Source organism: Theropithecus gelada, chromosome 8, assembly GCF_003255815.1.
Source record: "Theropithecus gelada isolate Dixy chromosome 8, Tgel_1.0, whole genome shotgun sequence".
Lineage (NCBI taxonomy): Eukaryota > Metazoa > Chordata > Mammalia > Primates > Cercopithecidae > Theropithecus > Theropithecus gelada.
Genome location: NC_037676.1, coordinates 99,523,883 through 99,537,207, shown reverse-complemented (window position 1 = coordinate 99,537,207; position 13,325 = coordinate 99,523,883). Strand labels below are relative to the sequence as shown.

Below are 13,325 nucleotides of genomic sequence, written 5' to 3'. Positions count from 1 at the left end.
CAAAAAGACTGCAGAGGAGATATGAGGTAGCAGTCCAATTTAATCGTTTACTTATAGATAACTGTTGTAACATTTATTGAAAAGTCCACCTTTTTTTCTTTAACAGATCATCTATACCAACCTGTCATAAATCAAGTTTTTGCACACGTGGTTCTGGATCTGAACTCTACTCTGTCCCACTGGTCTACTCATTTATCCTTGTGCCAATGCTATGCCGTCTTAAAGACATTAAGTTGTTAAGTCTTGATATCTGGCAAGACAAGATAAAAAATCAGAATAGGCTACATTATGTTGTGGCAACAAAACCTCCCCAAAATGAGACTAGTACAATCTTAACACCAAAATCTAATTAAGGACAGTTTGGAAAAATCACAAGCCAATTTCACTAATGATTATAAATGAAAAAAAATTGAACAAAATATTAACAACCTCATCTATTAGTGAAAGAAAAAGAGAATAAATGATGACAAAGTTGAGTTTCTGCCAGATATGCAAGATTGGTTTCTTGCACAACAGAAATTTATTTCTTAGTCATGCTTCACTTCCATTGTGAGTAAACTGGAAGCTCTGTCATTCCTTATTATTGCTCTGGATCCAAGCTTGTGGAGCAGGCATTATCTGAAACATTGCCATTTGCCTTGGAGAAAGAGACAATATGGCAAATCATACAGGGAATTTTACAATTTCCACTCAGATGTGTATGATCTGTTTGAAACATGAGTTTTAGTTGCTTAATATTTGGGCTTTGCTCTTTTTCTGTAAGTCTTGTGTAGAAGCTCTTCTCATTGAACACCAAATAGTTAAGTCCAAAACAAAACAAAACACCTGCGGATTTCTGTTTATATTAATTTGCCAAAAGTACATAGTAATACCAAATTACAAGAAATCAGGAAAGTACAATCTTGCCTTGAATGAAAGTGGAATTAAGGGGCTACAATCCCCTACTTTTTCTTTTTCAGAAATAGTTGGCTATTAATAGTCCTTAGTAGTCCAATTACACTTTAGATTCCGCTTGACACATTAAATAAATGAACAAAGCAACAAACCAAAATCAAGAACTCAAAGCCACAACACTCCATTGTAAAATTTTGATAGAGACTGTGTTGATTCCATAGATAAATTTGGGGAGAATGAACATCTTTACTACTGAGTCTTCCAAAACATGAATGGCATATGTCTCCAATTATTTAGCTCTACTTTAATATATTTTAATAAAGTTTGATAATTTTATCCATAAAAGAATCTCACATCTTATCATAAAAATTTTTTCTAGACTCTTTACATTATTATTATGTTTAGAGACAGGGGTCTTCCTATGTTGCACAGCCTGGCCTCGAACTCTTAGACTCAAGTGATTGTCTTGCTTCATCCCTCCCTAGTAGCTGGAACTACAGGAATGTTTGTGTGTGCCAATGAGCCCAGCTAACATTTTATATTTGATGCCAATGTAAATGATATCTTTTTAGTTGCATTTTCTAAGTATTTGTCTACAAATAGGTTTCATCTTTTAAAATTTCTTTTCTTGAGCAAACTTCTTAATCCTCATTTTTAATTATGATACTTTTTTTGTAGATTCTTTTGAATTTTCAATGTAGGCAATCATATTTGTCTACAAATAGAAACAGTTTTCTTTCCTCCTTTCCTTTGCTTATACATTTTCTCTTCTGTCTGTGGAAGCTAGAATATCCAAGTACTACCAAATAGAAGTAGTTACTTTGAACACCATTAGTTTATTTCCTACCTTAAAAGAAATATTTTCAGCATTTCATGTTAATTATGATATTTCTTTAGCTTGTTTTGTAGATGCTTTTTATCTGGTTAAGGATGTCTTCTTTCATCTTTACCATAAATGGATTTTAGGTTTTATGTGACTCTTTTTCTGCATCTAGAGATGATTGGATAACTTTTCCCTTTTAAACTTGTTAATGTGATGAATTAAATTAACTGATATTCTAATGAGAAACCAATCTTGCATATCTGGCAGAAACTCAACTTTGTCATCATTTATTCTCTTTTTCTTTCACTAATAGATGCGGTTGTTAATATTTTGTTCAATTTTTTTCATTTATAATCATTAGTGAAATTGGCTGGTGATTTTTCCAAACTGTCCTTAATTAGATTTTGGTGTTAAGATTATACTAGTCTCATAAAATGAGCTTAGAATTAATTAGTCCCTCTTCTGTACTCTAAAATAATTTTGTAAAACTGAAATTATTTAAAGTTTGGGAGAACTTACTTATAAAACTAAAGAATTTGTGGTGGAAGGTACATTTTAAAATAGTGATTCAATTTATTTAATGTTTCTAGAGCTATTAAAATACTAAGTTTATTCATCAACTCATTTAAGTAATCACATTTTTTTTCTAAAAAATGGTGCATTTATTCAAGGTTCCAAATTATTGGCATAAAGCTTTTAATCAGTAATTTTCAGTATTTTCAAAGAGCCAACTCTTTGGCTTTGTTGATCCTTTCTACTAAAGGCTGGTGATCTATTTCATGCACTTCTACTCATATTTATTGTTTATTCCTTAATTGTTTATTTGGGTTTATTCTGCTATTTCTTAATTGGAGGAAAAAAGGATAGCAGAATAAACCCAAATAATTAGGGAGTAAATAATAATCCCTAATTATTTCTTTGGGTTTATTAGCTTATTTTAAAATTTTTATCATTTTGAACTGTAACTTTGCCTCTAAGAAACTGCCTACCTACATCCTACAAGTTTTGATATGAAAGTGTTGTCTGTGTGTGTGCTATTATTCAGTTGTACATATGTTTTAATTTTAATTATAATTCTTTCTGTGACTCTGTATTAGTCTGTTCTCACACTGCAAATAAACACACACCCAAGATTGGGTAATTTATAAAGGAAAGAGGTTTAATTGACTCACAGTTTCACATGGCTGGGGAGGCCTCACAATCATGGCTGAAGGCGAATGAGGAGCAAAGTCATGTCTTGCATGGTGGCAGGCAAGAGAGCATGTGCAAGGGAACTCCCCTTTATAAAACCATCAGCTCTCATGAGCCTTATTCACTATCATGAGAGCAGCACGGGAAAGACCTGTCCCCATGATTCAATTACCTTCCACTGGGTCCCTCCCATGACATGTGGGAATTATGGGAGCTACAGTTCAAGGTGAGATTTGGGTAGGGACATAGCCAAACCATATCAGACTCATAAACCACTAAATAATTTATTTATTTACTAAGTCATTTATTTATTTCATTGAGTTATATTTCTAATTTTCCAAACTTATATATGTTTTTAGTTGATTAGTGGCATTGTGGTCACAGAATATGATATCAAATTTGTTAAGCCTTTTTTTCTCATTCCATTTGGTAGGGGAGGTTGTTTTGTTGTTATGCACTTTACCTCTCTTTTTTGTGGTTACCTTAGAAAATTTAACTTTCTTTCTTTTGTTTCTTTCTTTTGAGATGGAGTCTCCCACTGTCACCCAGGCTGGAGTGCAGTGGCACGATCTCAGCTCACTGCAACCTTCACCTCCTGGGTTCAAATGATTTGTGTGCTTCAGACTCCCGAGTAGCTGGGACTACCGGTGCACACCACCATGCCTGACTAATGTTTTAAATTTAACTTTCAAATTTAACTTAGCAAAGCCTAAATTTAGACAATATCTTTATCCTCTTGTACAGCAATACAAGTGAACCCACAGAGAAAGGCTAACTGGAACCCACAAAAGGGGCCAACTAGGTCAGGAGAAGGAAGGAGATGTTGGTTACACTTAGAATACTCACCAGACCAGTTTAAAGATGACTTCCAGAAACTTTCTACATGACAGTTAGGCCTGGGCAGGAAGGGTCGACAGTGCCTCACTGGCAGGACAGTTGCAAGGGGACATTGGCAGAGACCCTCAGTTCCAGAGAAATAAGTGGCTGTCTGAGCTCACCTCCAGGTCAGTCGGACCTATGGGGGGACCAATGAACTGCAAGCAGGCACCCAGAAGGGCGGATCCCATATGAGCTCCTAAATTTATTCTTTCTGCCCACTGCACAAAATCAATTGCCCGAGACTGTGGCATTGCAGTGAATAAAGAGTTTAACTGACATGAGGCCAGCTATGCAGAAGAACTGGAGTTATCACTCAAATCAGTCTCCCTGAAGGGTTGGAGGTTAGGGTTTTTATGGACAGTTTGGTGAGCAGGGGACTAGGGAATGGGTGCAGCTGATTGGTTGGGGATGCCATCACAGGGGTGTTGGAAGATGGTCCTTGTGCAGTGAGGCCACCTCTGGGCAGAGCCACAGGACCAGCTGAGTCATGAGTCCAGGTGGGATCAGTCTGAAAAACATCTAAAAAAAACCTCCCCAGTCTTAGGTTCTACAGTAGTGATACCTATAGAAGCAATTGGGGAAGTTTTAAATCTTGGGACTTCTGGCCATACGACTCCTGAGCAGTAAGGAATTATAGAAACTATGCCTACATTTCAGCAGAACTTGGGTCTCTCCTATAATCCTAATTTTGTGGCCTTTCATTAGTCTTACAAAGGCATTTTCAGCCCTTGAACAGGGAGAGGGTTAGTTTCAGGAAGGGACTATTATAATTCTTGCTTCTAAGTTAAACTATAAACTAAATTCCTCTCAAAGTTATCTTGGCCTATGTCCAGGAATGACCAAGGACAGCTTGGAGGTTAGAAGCAAGATGGAGTCAATTAGGTCAGGTTTTTCTTACTGTTATAATTTTGCAAAGGCAGTTTCACAAGGACCTTAGAACACTAATTCCAGTAACTTCACTTATTCACATGCTATTCCAGTGAAATATATTCTTTCCATCTTGTTTTCTTTTCAAATACCACCTTATTATTGTGGTTTTTATTTATTCCATGTTTGTTTAAAATGGTTATCACTTTCTTTGCTCTTAATTTCTGTCCAGCGGCCAGGGTTAGGTGGTTAGTCAGAACAATGAGCCAAACTGAAAGTAACAATCAAGCCTTAATCACTTACAGAGATAGTGTAAACAAGAGGCAAAAATAAGCACCAGCTTCCCAACGTTCCATTTTTTCCCCCAGGGAATGGCAGTAGGCAAGGGTCAGATGAATCGGTTCAGACAGGGAAAATCATCTCACTAACAAAGAGCCCTAACCAAATGACTCCTAACATTTTATGGTCCAGGGAACTGACAGAAGGGAGCAGGGGAAGTCTAGAACTAGAAAAGTACTGGGTCAGAGTGGATGAAAGTATCTTGGTCATAAGATAAGGAGGCCTTGAATGGAGGTGTTTGAGTGAGGAATGGGTGGCTGCCCTAGGGGGCCTGAGTTCTTGACTGCAACTCCTTCTGGAAAACTGTAACCCACCGGCAGAGCACTAAATCTGCTGTGGGGAGGTGTATTAGTCTGTTTTCATGCTACTGATAAAGACGTACCCGAAACTGGGTAATGTATAAGGAAAAACAGGTTTAATACACTCACAGTTCCATGTAGCTGGGGAGGCCTCACAATCATGGCAGAAGGTGAAAGGTGCATCTCACACGGTGGCAGACAAATGAGAGCTTGTGCAGGGAAGCTCCCCTTTATAAAACCATCAGATCTCATGAGACTTATTCACTATCATGAGAACAGTACAGGAAAGACCTGCCCCCATGACTCAGTTACCTCCCACTGGGTCCCTCCCACAACACACGGGAATTGAGGATGACATTTGGGTGGGGACACAATCAAACCACATCAGGAGGGCAGCTTTCTCCCAGTAGGCCTGCCAGGTAAAGCCTTTGTAATGCTTAAAGTCAGGCCTGGAAAGTCACACATAGATTTTGATTTGGCCTGGAGCCCATCTCTTCACTTCTTGTATGTGTCTGTTCTACAATCATTTAATTTTGCTTAGAGGACACTTTTTCTTTTTTTTTTTTTTTTAATTTATTTATTATTATTATACTTTAAGTTGTAGGGTACATGTGCATAACGTGCAGGTTTGTTACATATGTATACTTGTGCCATGTTGGTCTGCTGCACCCATCAACTCGTCATTTACATCAGGTATAACTCCCAATGCAATCCCTCCCCCCTCCCCCCTCCCCATGATAGGCCCCGGTGTGTGATGTTCCCCTTCCTGAGTCCAAGTGGTCTCATTGTTCAGTTCCCACCTATGAGTGAGAACATGCGGTGTTTGGTTTTCTGTTCTTGTGATAGTTTGCTAAGAATGATGGTTTTCCAGCTGCATCCATGTCCCTACAAAGGACGCAAACTCATCCTTTTTTATGGCTGCATAGTATTCCATGGTGTATATGTGCCACAGAGGACACTTTTTCTAATTTCCTTTAGTGAAGACCTGCTGGTAGTAAACTAGTTCACTTTTTTTTTTTTTTTTTGAGACAGAGTCTCACTCTGTTGCCCAGGCTGGAGTGCAGTGGCACAATCCTGGCTCACTGCAACCTCCGCCTCCCAGGTTCAAGTGATTCTCCTGCCTCAGCCCCCCAGTATCTGGGATTACAGGCATGCGTCACTATGCCTGGCTAATTTTTGTATTTTTTAAGTAGAGACAGGGTTTTGTCATGTTGGCCTGGCTGGTCTCGAATTCCTGACCTCAGGTGATCCAACCACCTCACCCTCCAAAGTGCTGGGATTACAGGCATGAGCCACCATGCCTGGCCAACTCTTTCACTTTTTAGTCTGAAAAATATCCTAACTTTGTCCTTGTTTTCAAAAGATATTTTCCCTGAGCACAGAGTTGTTAGGTTGATAATTGTTCTCTCTCAGCATGTGGAAGATCTTATTCCATTGTCTTCTGGCTTGCATTATTGCTGTTAAGAAGTTAGCTAAAAGTCCAATTGTTGCTTTTTTTAAGATAGTCCATCTCTTCTCTCTTACTTCAAAGAGCTTCTTTTGTCTCTTCTGGTCTGTAGTTTCTCTAAAATATGTCTTTTTGTTTATTCTGTTTGGGATTCACTGGGTTTCTTAATTTTGTGTATCTCATTATTTCTGGAAAATTTTGATTTATTATGTCTTCAGATAATTCTTTGTCCCATTTTCTTTTTTCTGAAACCCTGATTAAACACATTAGACAATATAACTCTATCTTTCATATTTCTTAACCTTTCATTTATATTTTACATTCTTTGTTGTTCTGTGCTAAATTCTCATAAATTCCATCACTATTGTCTTGCAGTTTATAAACTCTCTCATTAAATTAGTTAAATTTGTCCCCTATTTTAAAATTTCACTTAGTATAATTTATATTCCCTAAAGTTCTATTTGGTTCTTTCTACAGTATGCTTGGTCATTTTTTTTTAATGGTACCATGCTCTCTATTCTACTTTCAAACTCTTTTTTGACTTCCTTGAAATAATGGACATAGCTTAAATACTTTTAACCTAAAAATTCCAATATCAGAGGACACTATGGGTTCATTCTTTATATTTTTGTTTGTTCTCGCTCAGAATGCTATGATTTTCCCCACTTTTGGTTGTGAGTTAATATTTTCTGTAACTTTATAAGTGGGAATTTCTTCACACCCTCTACTTAGCTTTTACTCAATCATGGTAACTTTCCTTGCAGACCTGAGAGTTATTTTTGTTCACCACTGTATTGAGGTATAATATTTTGGGGTCTCATTTTTGTTGGAGTTCTATAGTATCCTTAATGTGGCAGAATCTGGAATTTGTCTACAATCTCCTGATCTCTGAATGGAATTTAAGTTTACCACGTTCTTTAAACTTTCTCAACGAGAAAGCTTGTTCAATGTTCTATGTATCTCCAAATGACCAACAAACTTATTAAAAAATGCTCAACATCACTAACCATCAAGGAAATGCAAATTGAAACCACAGTGAAATACCACCTTACTCCAGTCAGAATGGCCATTATTATTATTTTTGAGACAGGGTCTTGCTGTCACTGAGGCTGGAATGCGGTGGCATGATCACAGGTCACTGCAACCTTGACCTCCTGGGCTCAAGAGATCCTCCCACCTCAACTTCCCAAGTCGCTGGGACCACAGATGCATGCCACCATGCCAGCTAATTTATTCTTTATGTTTATTTTTTGTACAAAAAAAGATCTCACAATATTGTCCAGGCCGGTCTTGAACTCCTGAACTGAAGCAATCCTCCTGCCTTGCCTTCCGAAAGTTCTGGGATTATAGGCACGAGCTACCATGCCTGGCCCCAGAATGCCCATTATTATAAAGTCAAAAAACAACAGACATTGACTGGATGTGGTAAGAAGGGACTGCTTATACACTACTGGTGAGAATGTAAATTAGTACAACCTCTATGGAAAACAGTATAGGGATTTCCCAAAGAACCGAAAGTATATCTACCATTTTATCCAACAACCCCATTACTGGGTATCTACCCCAAGGAAAATAAGTCATTATATCAAAAGACACTGGCATGCATATGTTTATTATAGCACAATTCACAGTTGAATAGGTATAGAACCAACCTAACTGCCCATCAACTGATGAGTGGATGATGAAAATGTGGTATATATACACCATGGAACACTTCTGAGTAAGCTACAAACAAGAATGAAATGTTTTTTGCAGCAACTTGGATGGCGCTGGAGGCCATTATTCTAAGTGAAGTAACTCAGGAATGGAAAACTGAATACTGTATATTCTCACTTATAAGTGGGAGCTAAGCTATGGGTATACAAAGGTATACAGAGTGGTGTAATGGACATTGGAGACTCAGAAGCGGGGAGGGTAAGAGGGAGGTGAGGGATAAAAAACTACATATTGGATACAATGCACACTAGTTGGGTGAGGGGCGCACTAAAATCTCAGGCATTACGACTATACAATTCATCTGTGTAACAAAAACCATTTGTACCTCAAAAGCTATTGGAATTAAAATATATATATATATATATATATTTAAAGCTGAGCACAGTGGCTCATGCATGTAATCCCAGCACTTTGGGAGGCTGAGGCAGGCTGATCACTTGAGTCCAGGAGTTCAAGACCAGCCTGGGCAATGTGGCGAAACCCTGTCTCTACAAACAAACTAAACAAAACACACACACACAAATTAGCACCCTTTAGTTCAACTACTCAGGAGGCTGAAGTGGGAGGATCACCTGAGCCTAGGAGGTGGAGGTTGCAGTGAACCGAGATTTTACCACTGCACTCCAGCCTGGGCAACAGAGTTAGATACTGTCTCAAACAAAACAAAACAAAAACAACACACATGCACACACACATATGTATATATATATTTTAAAGTTTCAAAACCCGTAAAAAGCAAAAAATATTCTATGTATCTCTTGGTATATAGTCTTTTGATACTTAGTCTTTTGTCTAATATTCTTGTTAATCAGTTCATTCATATATTTAATAAGGTGTTTCTCAAATATTATCTAGCATTTTTAGTCATCTTCAGTGTAAGGGCCAGTTAGAGTACTGGTGTGCTACTTCATCAGAAACGAAAGATCCTACTCTGTCTTTCAATCGTTTTATTATCATTAATACAACTGATGCTTTGTACTCTCCTTCTGAAAATCCAATTACACACATACTAGAACAACTTGATATTGTATCACAATTCTTGGTGATTCACTCTGGCTTTTTATTTTTTCTGGATGATTCACTCTGGCATTTTTTTTTTCTTTACTCTTCTCTTTTTGGATAATTTCTATTGGCATATATTCAAGTCCACTGATGCTCTCTGCAGCCTTGTGCAGTTGGCTGATGAGTCTGACAAAAAAATTTTATATCTCTGACATTGCATTTTTTAACATATTTGACTCCATTTTATGATTTCCAACACTGCTGAAATTCCCCTTCTGTTCATGTGTGCAGTCTATTTTTCTTACTAGATCTTTAACATAATTATCATAGTTAGGTTAAACTCCTCTGATCATTCAAACTTCTAGGTCATCTCTTAGTCTTGTTCTCTTAATTGCTTTATCTCTTGACAATAAGTTCATTTTTTCTTGTTTTTCTTTTTTTTTGGTATGTCTTGTAATTTTTTATTGAATATTGGATGTTGTGTGAGGAAAAATAGTAGAAATTGGCTCCAGAGAGGATGGGGATTACTGTGTTTGCCCTAGACGGCTCTGAAAATATTATTGAGCCTCTCTGAGCTTCAATCATGTCATCAGCAAATTGTGAATAAGCACCAACTTCATGGAAATGTTGTGTAAAATATACAAAACATAAATGCAAAATTGCATTGCTATTTATCTAGTGACGGACCCTAGTACTTACCTTTAATAAGGCAATTGAATTATATATTCTTGATTTTTTCCCCAAATGATAATATCCTTTTTTCCTGCAAATTAAAAAATTCCGAAGTTCATTTTTAAAATTCACATAATATGAAAATATACAAATTAGAAAGTCAAATGCCTCCATATAGTCAATTAAGATCGTACTAAAATTGAGTAATTCTTCTACTCCTTCAATAAATAATATAAACCATATTTTCATATTTAATGTTTACGTTCATAAATGAACACACAAAAATCAGAGATCTTCCAAAAATTTATTGTGTTTAGTTTTAAAGTGGAAACAATGTTTTTAAGAGGTGATATAAAGAAATGCCCTCGCTGTGATCCCTATCATATGTTGATTCTATGTGGTGGAAGGGAGGGGAGAATGATTCCTTTTTCTAGAATCAGAGAATTTGGAAAGTATCAAGAAAGATAATAACAGAAAACATGAAATAGAGTTGCGCTTTGAAGATGAATTAGATGAAATTGTTATGTGAAGAGGGCTTTTCCAAAGTTGCAGAGCCAGGATTCCTGGCCAGAAGCATGAAAATGTTTCTTTCTTGCTGTTTCTAGGACCTAGGCAGCATTTCTTCCATGTCTGCAACAACATAGGAAACAACAGCCCAAACAGCAGCAGCAACATTCATCTGCTTTGGATCCATGACAGTCATGGTGTCTCCGTGGGAGTGATGGAAGAAGAAATACTTGTATAAGTCATCAAGTAGACTGGCTCCTGCAGATAAAAGAGGAAGAATTCTTAGTGGAGTATTTTGACAGACACTGCTGAATACACACACCTCTCCCTCTTCACTTTTGCCTGCTCCTATTGTACACTCTGCAATAGCAAAATAATTACTTTTCCAGGCTCTCTTGCAGCAAGAAATGTCCATGTGTCACTATTCTGATGACTATAATGTGAGTACCCAGCTGTGGGTGAGTTCTAGAAAAATCTTTAACTTCGTTGACGAAGAGTTGGGAAAATACCCCTAACGCTGCATTAAAGGCAGATGAGAACTTTGGAGCTTCATGGGGCAAAAAACCCCTAAACTGAAAATGGCAGAGTGGAAGTAGCTTGCATTTAGAAAATATTGCTAACTCTCTCAAGAAGCTCTGCACCGCTTTCTTCTGGATTTCCAGTGATATAAGGGAAAATAAACTTTTATTTGTATAAGTAACTGAGACAAATGCCTCATATTTATAAAAAGACAGTATCTTCTTTGTATCTGCATGTTTGCAAATCATGTACCTTCCTGGATACAAAAGAAAGTCAATACCCCTTTGTTCAAGTTTTCCTTCTCAAATCATCCATTTACTACCTAGAGTCATAATGTCCCCAGCAACCTCCAAGGGCACCAGCAGGAGTCTCTGCCCCACTTCAAAGCTTCCTTCTCATTCAAGTGCGAAGCCTTTTGCTAGTTTCAGTCATGGATCATAGCCTCAGGGAAACTTCACTGTCTCTTATATATCCTTGAAAACCTACTAGGCTCATCTTACGGATTCTAGTTGCAGTTCTTTAGCCTCTAGCTAGCTTGATTGATTGGTTGGTTGACTGTTTTATTGTGAAATATACCAAACACACATAAGATTGTAGAGAACATAAATGTATATTATAAAGGGTGACAATAATAAGTATATATATATGTCCACAATTCAATTCAAGAATGATATTACTAGTATCTTGGAAACCCATTTATGACACCCCTGCCCATTGCGGATCTTTTCCTCCCTCCAGAGGTACCCACTAGCCTGCCTTGCCTCTTAATCACTCCTTGCTTTTCTACAGTTTTACCACTTCATACTTTACCACATATATGTATTTGACTATATATAACAAATATACATGTACAGATAACACAGTTTATATTGCTTACTTTTGAACCATATCCTCCAGATATATTTCTTCAGCTTGCTTTTTCCATCCAAACATAGATAAGATTTATCTATGCTGTTGTGTATAGCTGTAGTATTTGCATGTTTTATTGCAGTACATTACCTCTTTGTATTTATTTTTTATCCATTTTACCAACAATGGTCATTTAGGTTGTTTCCAGTTTTCTGTTACGTGTTGCTACCAACACTCTCAAGGCTTTGAATGTAGGAGTGGTTTGCTGGGCTATAGAGTATGTGTGTGTTCAATTTTACCATGCAATTCCAAAATGTTTTCCTTTTCAATTTACACTTACACTGTTAGTATATGAGTCATTCTCTTGCTTCACATAGTCTACAGCACTTGATATTGTCAAACTAATTTTTGTAAATTTGGTGAGTGTGAAATGTTAGCTCATTCTCAGTTTTAAAAGTGAGACTAATTGTGAGATTAAGTATGTTTTTAACTATGGATTTTTTGGTCATTTATGTGTGTTTTCTCTTTTGTGAAGTTCTTGTTCATGCATTTTGTCCATTTTTCAATGGATTTGTCTTTTATTGACTTGTAAGAGTTCTTGGCATAATTTAGACACTACTCTTCTGTTAGTAAGTTTGTATATATCATTTCCCAGTTTGTGGCTCATCTTTTTACCCTGTTTAGTGTGTGTTTTGATGAATAAGTGTTCTTACTTTCAACGTAGTTGGATTTATGAATCTTTTCCTGTAAGATTTGTACTGTTTATGTCTTAAGAAGTCCTTCCTTACCCTAATATTATAAAGATATTCTCTGATATTCCATTCTGAATTTTAAAAAGATTTTATTTTTGTTTTTAAGTTCTCACCCACCCAGAATAGGAAATGATTTTTGTGTTGGGTGTGAGGTAGGATTCTGTTTTCAGTTTTCCGTTGTCTAGAAACATTTATTGATTAGTAGTACATCCTCTTTCCCCACTGATCTGTGGTACCGATTGTGCCATATTAAGTTTCCTTATATGTTTATTTTTGTGCTAATTGTTTCAATGATCTATTTGTCTATCTCTGCAACAATGCCACACTATCTTAATTGCTATTACTTTAGAATCCTTGATATCCCTTAGGACAAATTCCCTCACTTTCTCTTCCTGCTTCTTCAGGAGTGTTTTGATTATTCAGAACCATTTGCTCTTTCAGATAAATTTTAGAACCATCTAAATATACTCCAAAAGTATTTTTGGATTTTGATCAGAATTGTGGTAATATCTATTTTAAACTGGGGGAAAACCTAACATCTTTTTTTTAGAATATTGTGTTCTTATCCA

The 13,325-nt window shown here is 36.8% G+C and overlaps 1 protein-coding gene and 1 long non-coding RNA gene across 2 annotated transcripts in view; one reads left to right on the top strand and one right to left on the bottom strand.

Moving 5' to 3' along the window:
- LOC112629944 overlaps window positions 1-13,325 on the top strand; it is a 496,138-nt gene that overhangs the window by 285,768 nt on the left and 197,045 nt on the right. The window lies entirely within an intron of this gene.
- The window catches only part of CPQ (carboxypeptidase Q), a 528,839-nt gene continuing 525,928 nt past the window's right edge, over window positions 10,415-13,325 (bottom strand). Inside the window, exon 8 of the mRNA XM_025393809.1 lies at window positions 10,415-10,894. Coding sequence (XP_025249594.1) covers window positions 10,731-10,894 — 164 coding nt within the window. The 3' untranslated portion in view covers window positions 10,415-10,730. The remainder of the gene's footprint in view (window positions 10,895-13,325) is intronic.